The 13,276-nt window shown below is 44.8% G+C and overlaps 1 protein-coding gene across 1 annotated transcript in view; it reads left to right on the top strand.

Moving 5' to 3' along the window:
* Positions 1 to 13,276, top strand: part of dchs2 (dachsous cadherin-related 2) — a 34,079-nt gene that overhangs the window by 7,926 nt on the left and 12,877 nt on the right. Inside the window, exons 4-11 of the mRNA XM_056279749.1 lie at positions 1,018 to 1,254; positions 2,319 to 3,353; positions 3,466 to 3,653; positions 4,762 to 4,878; positions 4,977 to 5,129; positions 5,366 to 6,215; positions 7,274 to 7,513; positions 11,736 to 11,870. Of these exons, the coding sequence (XP_056135724.1) occupies positions 1,018 to 1,254; positions 2,319 to 3,353; positions 3,466 to 3,653; positions 4,762 to 4,878; positions 4,977 to 5,129; positions 5,366 to 6,215; positions 7,274 to 7,513; positions 11,736 to 11,870 (2,955 nt within the window). The remainder of the gene's footprint in view (positions 1 to 1,017; positions 1,255 to 2,318; positions 3,354 to 3,465; positions 3,654 to 4,761; positions 4,879 to 4,976; positions 5,130 to 5,365; positions 6,216 to 7,273; positions 7,514 to 11,735; positions 11,871 to 13,276) is intronic.

Raw genomic sequence — 13,276 nt, 5'->3', positions numbered from 1 at the left:
AATAGGATCAGTCTGTAGTCTCATAGAGCTGGGGTATGGGCTCTCCCAACTAGTTGTCCTTATATCATGCAGACCTCTTAGTGTTTGGACATTGTTAATTATGCTGAAGAGTGGACAGGGCCCCCGTAATCAAATGAGCTTTAAGTACCCCACGTGGTATTAACAGGTGATTGTAGTAAGTGTATCTTGAAAATGGGATATCAGTGAATACGTAGCATTTTGTTAGTAGTTGTGTGGAAAATAAATAATTTATTAAGATTACGAACTATATCTACGTTTTCTCAGTCTTTGGTTCAGCTTAAAGAATGTAAGAGGTCACCTAAATCTACTCACGAGCCTCAGATAGTTACCCTATATCCTGGGCCACATGCAACCCTGCTCACTCTGGGATAAACAGCGACTTACTCTGAGTAAGCCCCATGTGATAGGTGATAGACATGATTGGCACTGTCACTTAACAGTAGGTGTGATGCAGAAAGCCCGTTTCATGTCCCCATGAGAGTGCCTTGTAGATGTGACAGTACAATGTCATAGTAATTAAAACACATTTTATTGAAGTACAAAAAAAATATCTTTATTAGTCAAAGCAATTGTCTTCTAAGGTCTGCAACCAACACATGGGTTCTTAGCTAGGGGAGATGTCAGCATTAGTATTGACTCACCATCTGTACTTTGCTCTGAGGAGTCTCTGGTTGGTGCCTCTAGGACAATAGTCCACGCCACCTATTGGATTGCAAGGTAAAGTAAGGTGACTGAAATTAGCCTGAACCATCTGTTGTCACACACTCAGCATTTTTTCCACTACAATGTGGAACAATATGTTGACTGACGTTGAGAAAGAGCCCCTTCTAATTCTACATTCAGCATCAGCTTCCAGTTATCTTCAGGTTTGAACGCATAGACTTTCAGTCAAAAAGACTGTAGAAAAGAACTTTGGATTGACTATAGGATGTTGCTAACAATGCCAAAGAAATAATAATTAAAAAAAGGGGTGCTAACTATCATGCCACATTTCAGGAGTGCTCTACCTAACCTCCACTCTGACCCACCTGGGCACTGCCAGCGTGAAGCTCTCAGTAACAGCTCTGGATAGCGAAGGTCTGACCTCAGCCAAGCCAGCAGAGATCACCATCAATGTTGTTCGTAGTGCTCAGGCACCAGCTGTTTTCCAGAAATCTCGCTACACCTTCATTGTGCAGGAGGATGCACCTCCTGGCATCTCTGTGGGCAAAGTGGAAGCTGTCAGTCCAGCCAGTGAGTATAAAGTTGCAGTTTGATAAGAGGGAGACTTTCTGATAGATGACTCTGACTGACTACATAAAATGTACCAGTTTTGTTGCTTCTCCAGAAGGCAATAGTTGAATCTGCTTTATACAGATGAACGGATGACAAGTTAATTAATGGACAGACAGTAGTAAGATGTGTTTTATCCACGTCTTTTGGGAAGAGTGATTAGATGAGTCCTTCTATATGAACATGTACAAATTTCTTGCTGCTGTGATGTTTTGTTGTGATTGTATTTAATGTCTAACTTTGTTTCAGTAGAATGAGCTGGCAGTCATCTGTCATCCCTACAATCTTTCAGCTTGTTAAAAAAAACAACAGTAAACAACAGGAAAAAGTCAAACACCTCTTGAATATTATGCACACTAATCTCCTGGAGCGTCACTAGCTTATACTTTGTGTGATGTTTGCATTCCCCTGTAGTAGAATATCCTTTCTGTGGGGGGATCCCCTGCTTCAAATTTTCCTAGATTATCTCCTCACACGGCCATTGGTGCAATGTCAGCGACTCCACTGAGTCCCTCTAACACTTAAGCCTCTGTGTGGCACAGACAGTCGTTTAAGGTTGTCTAATCAATTAGTAGATTAACTCTTCAACTTAACCAAGTGTTCAACTTAACCATCAGTATTTGGACCTCCTGAAAGGGGTCAAGCCCTTTTAAGTCCCTTTAAGCTTTACTGCTTTCTGCCTACTACAGTAGAGTGTAGTTACTGTTGAAATGCAGCACATTTGAAGGGGATTAAGGGGTTCCCTGATCTGTAATTACTTTAGCAGGGTGTTTGTGCAGGCAAGGGCGGGGGTTTTCTTGTTTGTGTTTAAGGTGTGTGTGGGCGCTGGTGTGAATAATTGAAATGTTTTTGCACATAAATCATACATGTGTGCTTGACCAAAGAACATGTTACTTTGTACCCGCCAGCTCAGTGAAGAAAATGTGTTAGAGATACATTTTCATTTACCACTTAATATAATGGTATACTGATTGATTATTTTAAATATCTCTGACTGAGATTTCTGTCCCCCTTTATCTTCCCAGACTCTGTGGAGAACATATCCTACCGCATCTCTTCCGGAGACCCTCAGGGCTTGTTCACGGTCCATCCTGAGTCTGGCCTGATCACCAGCAGCAAACCCCTGGACCATGAATCCCAGCCATATGCCCTGCTGGTTCTTCAGTCCTATAGTGGCACTTCTCCTGTTTATAGCAGCACTCAAGTCAACATTACAATTGCTGATGTTAATGATAACGCCCCCGTCTTCCCCAAAGTCAATGACACATTCACGGTTTCCAAGAGCACACCCCCAGGAACCGTGTTGTTCATAGCTCATGCACATGACTCTGACAGTGGTGCCAATGGGAGAGTTCAGTATTACCTAACCCCAAAGGGAAGCAGTGGAGATGCCATTTTTGTTGTTGATCCTAACCTGGGAACATTGACATTGAATCAAAGTTTACACCCATATGCTCAGCAGAAGTACAGCTTTGAAATTGTGGCCAGAGATGCAGGGGAGCCATCCCTTAATTCATCTTTGACTGTCACAGTCAACATAGACCACACCACTGCTGAAGACACCCTGGCATTTGAGACACTGGTCTACCAAGTGGAGATTGGAGAGGGTTACCGCAAAGATACAAGGGTCATCCAGGTCAGGGCACACCAAAGCAGGGGGACTCATGGATCCAGCTTAGGCCTTGCTTACTCTTTGGAGCCAGAATCAGGATTTCCTCCTCCACCTTTTCGGATTCATCCCAAGAGTGGGTGGTTGTATCTCTCCCATAGTCTGGATTATGAGACAGAGCCCATGTACCGTTTCAGAGTTCTGGCCACAGCCAGAACTATGCTAACCAACACCACAGCTACAGCCACTGTAATAGTATTGGTGCTGGATGCCAATGACAACGCCCCAGTGTTTAGTAGTGAGATCTTCTACTTCACAGTGTCAGAGGGTCCATCGCCTCAGGGCCTAGTGGGAACAGTCAAGGCTGTTGATAAGGACTCCAAGAAAAATGCTCAGCTATCTTACATCCTGCTGTCAGATGGGAAGTACTTTCGCATCAATGCAAAAACAGGTAAAACCTCCGATGGTTATCCTACACTGTTGAAAAATGTGCAATCTACTTTGCAACACCCATCTCTCTCTGTCTCTGTCTCTCTCTCTCTTTCTCTCTCTCTCTCGCTCAGGTGAGATAATCAATTGGGTGGCGCTGGACAGGGAGCAGCACAGCCAGCACAGTCTGAAAGTGATGGTGACAGACCAGGGTCACCCTCGTCTCAATGCCACCACCACTGTCCACATCCTCGTCACTGACATCAACGACAACCCTCCTCAGTTCACCCATTTGCCTGCGACCAAAGAGCTTAATGTTCAGGTATTCGTGTTTTGTTTTGTTTTGTTTTTTTTTGTTTTTACAATTACAGTCTACCACATCACTTTACTGAACCTTTTGCCTGTTCTGAAGCTCTGGATAAAACAAGATAAAACAAATGTAGACACAACAATAAAATCGGAGAGGCCAATAATAGAAATCAAACATCCAAATCAATACATTGTCTTAGCTTATTTGACTCTGCTGTATGATATGGAGCCACCACGTATACCCACCTCCAACTTTACCAAAGGTCTTATTTGAAAACATTATTTTAAGACCTTTTACTGCCATCTTTTCCACTACCCCTTAGGCCCCATAAAAAATACAAGAAAATCATGTTGGATGAAAACATCCTATCACTTCTCATATTGTCCACAAAAAAAAAATGTCAGTAACCCAGTGTTTAAATAGAAGCCTCTGAATAAGAGGCTCCTTTTCCCCCTCATCAGATGGTATAAGTACAGAAACTATGAGGAGAACTGCATTGTCCCAGAGGTTAGAAAGATTCTCTGAGACATCTGATGCCCATCTGGTATCTCACTCGAGGTCTGCATAATAATTTGTATAAATATTACAGGGATAAAATCTAGAAAGAGGGACCATCGTTAAAAAAAACAGGGACATGGGGTGTCCGGGTAGCGTAGCGGTCTATTCCGTTGCCTACCAGCATGGGGATCGCCAGTTCCAATCCCTGTGTTACCTCCGGCTTGGTCGGGTGTCCCTACAGGCACAATTGGCCGTGTCTGCGGGTTATGTGTCCTGGTCACTGCACTACTGCCTCCTCTGGTCAGTCGGGGCACCTGCTTGGAGGGGGTGGGATAGCATGATCCTCCCATGCGCTACATCCCTCTGGCGAAACTCCTCACTGTCAAGTGAAAAGAAGTGGCTGGCGACTCCACATGTATCAGAGGAGGCATGTGGTAGTCTGCAGTGGTAGTCTGCAGCCCTCCCAAGCTCAGCAGCAATGACCAGGATGGCTTGGAAGAGTGGGGTAATTGGCTGGGTACAATTGGGGGGGAAAAAAGTGCCATGTGGTTGGTGTGCTATCTCATTGAGATAAATTGCATTTGCATTTTGTACCCTGTACTCCGTAATTTCTTAACTGCAGATGTGGGCCGGCCTACCAGCAGGATCCTTGGTGGCCAGCATGTTTGCTAAAGACCTCGATGCTGGAGAAAATGGAACTGTTACCTTCTCTTTGATCACAGGTGAGTCTGACCGGTACATTTCAGTATCTACTATCCTGTACCATTTACTGTTTAGAATTGGAGTTTGCACTGCATTAGCGCCCTGTTTTTCTCTTATTCCGATGATCAAGATGACGGCCTGAGACACTTTGAGATTGATAGTCAAAATGGAGACATCAGAACAACGCTGCATTTCTCCCAGAACATCAGAACATACTACACTTTGAATGTAGTTGCTAAGGACAGTGGACTCACACCTCTGGAGGAGACTGCAGTCATTCATGTACAGGTACATGCTCACTGCATCTTGAGGTGCCTTTTGGGGGGTGAGCTGGGCATTAAAGCTTTGATAATCTTGACTGATGATTTTTAATCAGCAATTTTTTTATGTAATTATTATCACTGATCTTTGGTATGTTCTCCCTGTATGTGAAAATATATTCCGCAAATAAACCTGATTCCTATCCAGATGCAATTTAGGGTGTTTTACATAGTGGAATGATATTACATGCATGTGACCTGCAGGTTCTTGGAGCTGAAGTTCAGTTCGGCAGCTCTGAAAACCAAATTGTGAGACGCTTCTCGGTGAGGGAGGACACCAAGCCCGCAACTGTCATTGGCTCTGCTGGCATCTCAGGAAGTGAGGGTTTCCAGTATTCCATCACTGAGGGGGATGGCAATATTCACTTTGGCATCGACATCTCATCTGGTAACATATATGTCAACCAGCCACTGGACTACGAGTCAGCCACACAGTACTTCTTAGTGGTACGTGCTGAAGATGTAGGACTCTCATCTGGAATGAATGTGTCTGTGTTTGTCAGCGTGATTGTGGAGGACGTAAATGACCACACACCCTGGTTCCCTGATAAACTGGTTACATTTGGTTTGCGGGAGGACTTTCCAGTTGGAGCACTGGCGTTTGCATTTCATGCCAAGGATGCTGATGGGAGCTTGGCCAACAGTGCCCTCAGCTATGCCCTAAGTTTTGATTCTGAACAGGGGTCGTCTGGGTCACCCTCACCATTCCCCTTTCAAATCAACTCTCGCACAGGAAGCCTTACTGTAGCAGCGCCCTTGGACCGTGAGTCCTCCCCGAGTTTTGCCTTCATCGTAACCGCCACTGACCAAGCAAAGAGAACAGTGGACCGTAAACAAACGTCTGTGACAGCTCAGGTCTTCCTGCTGGACGTGAACGATAACTGCCCGGTGTTCACATCATCTGCCGCAGTGCATGTGGCAGAGGATGCAGAGGTGGGAAGTCTGCTGCACCACGTGGTGACTTCAGACACAGATCTGGGTGAAAATGGCCTGGTCTCCTACATCATTGTGCAAGGAAGCCAAGAAGGACTCTTCATACTGGAGGAGAAAACAGGTACGCTTCCTTCATCATCATCATCATCATCATCATTAGGTCAAGTATCCTCGGATGAAATGGGTGCTTCCTTACATAACATAAAGGATGAACTAGTGATGGGTATTTCAGACTGACAACTAATGTACTTTACATAAAGTTCAGATTTATCAAGAGGAGAAACATATTAAAGGGCAATCCCTTGTTGGATGTTAACTTGGTTAACCCCATCCTCCTTTGTTTTTAAAGACCAAAATTGGGGTTAAAGCTTTAGTTTTTATAATAAAAAAATATGACAGTTAAAGATCTAGTAGTTTTTAGGTGATTAATGATCTAGCCATCTCTGAGGAGGTTGGAATATGCTGGTCACATTAAAAACTATTTACTCCCAGACCAAAAGAGGCTTAAGGGGATGTTTTAGGCAGATTCTGTCATTTTTTATCTGATCAGCAGGTTGCAGGTTACATAGGAGAAGAGAAAGTTACTCAGGAAAGTTTATTTTTGGAACTTTGGGACTTACTCATACCGGGATGAATTGAAAAATAAATAAATGACTGGCTGCGGTTATTTTCAACTGAGTGACATGTTTGGGTAGGCTTACAAGGCACCCACCTGGATGCAGCTTATTTTAATCCATCCAAAAACAGGCCACTCACATTACTTATTACTTTAACTCAGGTTACTCAGAGCTACGGACTAAATCTTCAAAAGTAAAAACATGAATAGTCACCTGTAGTTAGCCAGAGTTTGGTATACTCATTGTACTTGAATCGGATAGGGAAACGGCTGCGTCACAATACTGATATTAAGGATTTCCCAGACCATCACTGAGAAATATGATTTAATCTGTCATCCAAAGGAGTTGAATCAAGTGCAACTGGACTTGGTATATAGTCCATTTGCACTTGATTCAACTCCTTTGGATAACCATGACCTTGATGAATGAGAACATTCACAGACATGATTTAATCTGCTTCTACAGACTTCAACTGTTTATATTTCCATCATCTCTACTCACAAAGGTGTCATTTTATTCCCTCTTCTGGCCATTTTTCCTCACTCTCTTCATCCTCTCACAGGACTCCTGTATCTCTCAGCTCCTCTGGACTATGAGACCCAAACGACCCACCTCCTCACCATCCAGGCTGTGGACCATGGCCTGCCCTGCCTCTCCTCCACCCAGACTCTGACGGTTGTGGTGGGCGACGTGAATGATCAGCCGCCGGTCTTCCAGCAGGCCATCTACAGTGCCAGTGTGGTAGAAAACAGAGAGCCCGGGGAACCAGTGGTGAGGGTCTCTGCCACAGATGGGGACTCAGGTAATAATCATAAGCCGTTAATATTATCTTTGGGGTATGATGATCACTATCACTCATGTTAGGTGACCTCCTTCACATGAGCATCTTTCACTATATGTTGCCTCCGTTTAATTTCACATGTCAATCTATTATTCATCATTACCTATTGACCTAACTATCATTTCTTATCTATGTAGACAGTACAGTGGCCCAGTGGTTAGCACTGTTGCCTCACAGCAAGAAAGTGCTGGGTTCGAACCCCAGGCCACCCCAGGTCCTTTCTGTGTGGAGTTTGCATGTTCTCCCGTGTCTGCGTGGGTTTCCTCTGGGTGGTCCGGTTTCCTCCCACCATCAAAAAGACATGTGTGTTAGGGTTAATACTCCTTTCTGTGCCCCTGAGCAAGGCAGTGGAAAAAAGAACTGGAGTTGGTCGCGGGCGCTGCAGCTGCCCACTGCTCCTATACAATAGGATGGGTTAAATGCAGAGAACAAACGTCATTGTATGTATGCACAATGACAAATCTATCTCTGTGTCTATTTATCATTACCAGAATGTATAGAAATCTGCGTTTTGTGATCATGTTTATCGTGTTTTAACATGCACGGTGGCGCAGTGGTTAGTGCAGTCGCCTCACAGCAAGAAGGTCCTGGGTTTGAGCCCCAGGGTAGTCCAACTTTGGGGGTGGGTCGTCCTCTGCGTGGAGTTTGCATGTTCTCCCCGTGTCCGCATTGGTTTCCTCCAGGGGCTCCGGTTTCCTCCCACAGTCCAAAGACATGTAGGTCAGGTGAATCGGCCATACTAAATTGCCCCTAGGTATGAGTGTGTGTGTGTGTGTGTGTGTGTGTGTGTGTGTGTGTGTGGGTCCTGTGTGATGGCCTGGCGGCCTGTCCAGGGTGTCTCCCCACCTGCCGCCCAGTGACTGCTAGGATAGGCTCCAGCATCCTTGCGACCCTGAAAGCGGGATAAGCGGTTCGGATAATGGATGGATCATGTTTATCTCTGAATAGACAACCAAGGGGTTGCAGTACAATCTGAACAAACGTTCCGTCAGAAATTATAGCAGTCTGTGATCATTTGCATGTAAAATCCCTAGATGGCAGCACTAGCATTGTTGCCATTTAGTAAACGACATACTCCGCCTCCCAAATAAAATCCCCAAGCCCCCTTTTTTAGTTTAATCTTTGGCCATGTAATATTTTTTTCATGATCATTATTATCGATGCATCGTGTCAGCTGACAGAGTGCATCGAAGCAATAGCTCGCAGCACGCCTCACCCTGTTGGCTTCGGTTGAGCTGAAGAAACAGAAGGAATCAAGGTTAAATTATAGTTTGTTGCACTCCGTCAGCAGTTTGACTGAAGGTCACCACTGCCCTTTCTTTTTTCTCCCCACCTAAAAAAAACACTGCCCTTTTTTGATCAGTCCGCTACCATTTGTTTTCTTTTTTCATATGCTTGTCAAATTGAACATCACCCCAAATTACACTCGCCCGGACCTTAATCAGGTTTGCAAATCCACACGTCCACTCTGTTTATTTTAACACATTGTTCACTGGGCCTCCCTAAATCCCCGTTTCTTCTTTTCATGTTGACACGCCGAGTGCTTTTAAAATAGCGTTGGCACCTGAAGGCGGAGGGGAGTGCATGTGGTACGGGTGGGGGTCAGTACAGGAGGGGGTCTCTATGTGAAACTGACATTCTTGGGGGTGAGAACTGTCCAAGAACAGCAAGCACACGGCTCCTCCGGGAGATCTGAAAGGTCCTGTCTTGTGATGATTTCTATAATCCGAACCATCTGTGCTAATAGGCTTGTGTTTTCATCTGTCTCCTCAAATTGCCCTGTCTGGACCCCGTGGCATGCCCAAACTGCCCTCCCGCCAGCCTTATTCGATTATCATTTGCGCTTGTTTTTCACCTTTTGCAGGTCTTCGTGTCCAGTTTCTGTGCATCGGATGCAGTCAGCTGAGTGGCGCTTAATGTTACGTTACTCGGTTAATTTTAAATGGGTTTTTGATTTAGAGCACCTTCTTTCTTTTTTTTACACTTGAAATTAAAATTAAATGCCTCGTAAAAAATTTTGAGGAAAGCAAGAATGTTGGCACGTTCATGGGTGAAATATTGCTAAAGAAGAAGTTTGTATTTTTTGGTGAAACTGAGCTTTCTTAAATCTCTCATCCTCTCACGGCTGCCCTAATTTAAAACTCATTCTCATATAGCCTCTGCTGCGTCTGTTCTCCTCGCTGGTCGCTGGTTTTACTTTAAACCAGAACAGAAAACGCTGGATGACTAACCCGTAAATGTATGCACTGGGCAAAGCTGGAGTCATTTCTGCAAAAAGTACGACAGTAAATTGCCGTGCGAGCTTTACGGTATCAAGCGCACGATATATGGCGCGGATATTTCACTGTTGCCTTATTGAGGCCCTTCAGCGTTACCCCTCATCCTCGGTATCCTCCCATCTGAACATATTGACCCCTAAAAGCTCTCACACCAACTTTTATTCCATCCCAGTAAGCCCCCGGTTCATTGTCCCCCTATAGTTGTTGGCCCCTCTGGACGAGTTTGAGCAGGGCGCAGGCGCACGTTTTACTTGCACCCCTGGCAGTTTGCGTTGCGGTCCTGAGAAAGTGAGCTGATACAAACCTCATGCATAGTTTTGCAGCAGCTGCCATTAATGGCTGGCTTCGTTCAGGCCGCCTTCAATCAAGTAACCCTATATGCAATATATCCTGAAATGCATTCCGTGGTTGCCTTCATTGTGTTTGCACAACCCTGATGAGGGCGCCGCGGGCCGCCAAAACGTCAGTTGTTGTATGATAAATATGTGCATCAAGAGCTTCGAGTGTGTGGCGACTTCTCATTGTTCCAATTTAATGGTTCGTTTCAAGACTCTGCAGTTTAAGCCAGCGCATGTCTCTGTGTATGAGGGGATTTAGTGCCTCCAGCTCGGCCTCGCCACTCATCACCACCGCTCTTAAATACAATACGTCTTTAATCCAACCTAATGGTACTTACCGTGTTTCTGCAAGTGGAATGACGATAGAAAACCATCCAAATATTTGCGAAGCTAGATGGCCAAGAAAAATGAATATTCATCTTCGGGGTAGCCTGGGGATATTGCCATGTGAGAGGGCATATTGGTCTACAGGAGAACCGTTATCCTGGCCTTGGATAATAAGTGCGGTACACGGGTCAGTTGAAGGCTAGCCAAGGCCTTTTTCCATGTCATTTGTGAAGGTGACAGATCGTATCTGCGGTGATTTATACACATGGTCCTGCTTTCGGTCTAGCAATCAGATAAGGCCTTTCTGAAAAGGACGGGTATATAAACGTGCGGTGACCTAATGATGTGCTTAACTGAGATTTAGGAGTGGAATTTTTATTAATGTATTCAGAGTTCAGATTAAACGGAGTGATGTAGAGGTTTTTTTTTAGGCAACATTAATTTATATATTGCACAAAAATAGAGCTTCGCTGTCTTTGATGGAAATCATAAGTGTCTGGGAAAGCAGTGCAGTGCAGAGGTGCTCTAATCTCACAGAGAGAGGAGGATTGTTCATATGAACTGGATCATTTTATGTGTTTACTTTCTTTTGAATATATAGTGTCTAGAGTCTGTCAGTCACAGGCTTAATTAATCGTGATTGTAATCGCCATGATCAAGGGGCGTCTGAGTAGCATAGTGGTGTATTCTGTTGCCTACCAACATGGGGATTGCTGGTTCGAATCGCCATGTTGCCTCCGGCTCGATCGGGCGTCCCTACAAACACAGTTGGCCGTGTCTGCGGGTGGGAAGCCGGATGTAGGTATGTGTCCTGGTCGCTGCACTAGCGCCTCCTCTGGTCGGTCAGAAGCGCCTGTTTGGGGGGGGGGTAGTGTGATCCTCCCACACGCTACGTCCCCCTGGCAAAACTCCTCGCTGTCAGGTGAAAAGAAGCGGCTGGCGACCCCACCACATGTACCGGAGGAGGCATGTGGTAGTCTGCAGCCCTCCCCGGATCGGCAGATGGGGTGGAGCAGAGACCGGGACGGCTCGGAAGAGGGGGGTAATTGGCCTGATACAGCTGGGGCGAAGAAGAAAAAGGGGGGAATTCAAATAAATAAATAATCACCATGGTCATTTTTTCCCATTTAATTCCTTTTTTTTCTATATTTTTTTCTGTAACAATGCTGTAAGTAAAGATTCGCATTCCTTGCTGCAACACTTATCAGCCGTCCTTTTAATCCTCTGTACCAAACACAGACGAGAACGCTGTGGTGTGGTACAGCCTGCTGCCCGGCCCCGGCTACGAGTTCTTCAGCATCCACCCTCACACTGGAGTGATCGCTACTACCGCCCACCTGGACAGAGAGCAGCATCAACATTTCACCCTCAGAGGTAGCGCATATGAACACTTACACACTGCTATAAACCAGTCTCCCTCACGGACACACACACACACACACACACACAACATGCATGCGCACAAAGCCGCTCATCCAAACATAGTTAAGACCAGTCCCTCCCATGAGACAGTAGGGGCAGTGCACACGTGAGGAGAGTGGTAATTGGCCGCAGAAAGGAGTAAAAATAATTTTTGGAGTATGTGAATTTATCAACGGACTGGTTTGAGAAATGAAGCTACGAAGCCGCAAGGCGACCCGTACCAGCAGAAACGGAACACATTTAAGACAGGAACTGAAATCACTGCGTTTTTCGCATCATCGTCATGACGGACGCGGTAAAAACCCCTTTTGAGGGCTATGGAGGTTGAGATCTCTGAGATATAAGTGCAGCTGTGGCCGTAAACCACTTTAAAAGTCTGTTATGCTGGATTTTGTAAAACGATCTCGCTTGGCGACACGTTTTAAGTCACTGGCTGGCCTGTTACATCTTTCCACTGCAGGGATCTATAAAATACCCTAGAAGAAAAAAAAAATAGTCCAAACTCTCTGAGCTTCACAGCCAAAGTCGTAAAGAACTCGGGGTCGTACCTCTGTATGAATGCAACATTACTTGCCAGATTGATTTATGTCAAGGAAACAGTGGACCTTTTTAAGGAGCTGATGTATAACCAACCTCTTCTGCCTGCACTACCGCATTTTACCCTACCCATTTTACCCCGGGACCCTTTTGAAGTATTTTTTTCTCCCCCCTCACAGGCATGTAATTACATTCAAAATATTTTTGCAATGTTTAGTAATAAACTACTTTCAGATGTTGGTATCATGATATTTGTACAGTCGGGGGGTTGGACGAACAATTATATCTAATAAAGAAATATAATAACAGGAAAGCCAAAATGTCTTGATGCTGTGCCAGGAACACAGACATTATTGTGAAATACCAGCAAATGTCTGGCCAAGTTTCCATTGCTGCAGATTAATTTTGGGAAAGGTCTAGGTAAAAAAAAAAAAATCATATTTATATCAGAGGGCACTAAATGTTGCTGCAGTATGCATAATGTCAACAGGCTTATTCGTGTATCCAAAGCTTCCTTACAGTACTGGCTTGAAAAATGTTGCTTGATACACAATATGATGAACGCTTGGGTCGGCATACATTAAGCTAGAACCCGAGAAAACACACAAAAAACAGTTTATTGCGCTATTTTAAGACTGTAAATGCCGACCCCACCAGTGTTCATGCGGCCCTGGCTGAAGAGGAGCAAAACACGATCAGCTTTTATTAGTGTGAATTTCCAAGACCTTTTAAGTGTAGCCCTTATAGGATTTTGTCTATAGATGTCATTATCAAATAGACTGCCGTACTAGCAAATTACACCAATGAGCCAAAACATTATG

Source organism: Lampris incognitus, chromosome 5 (genome assembly GCF_029633865.1).
Source record: "Lampris incognitus isolate fLamInc1 chromosome 5, fLamInc1.hap2, whole genome shotgun sequence".
NCBI lineage: Eukaryota > Metazoa > Chordata > Actinopteri > Lampriformes > Lampridae > Lampris > Lampris incognitus.
Note: the sequence above shows the minus strand (reverse complement) of the source record. Positions and strands in the feature narration are given on the sequence as shown.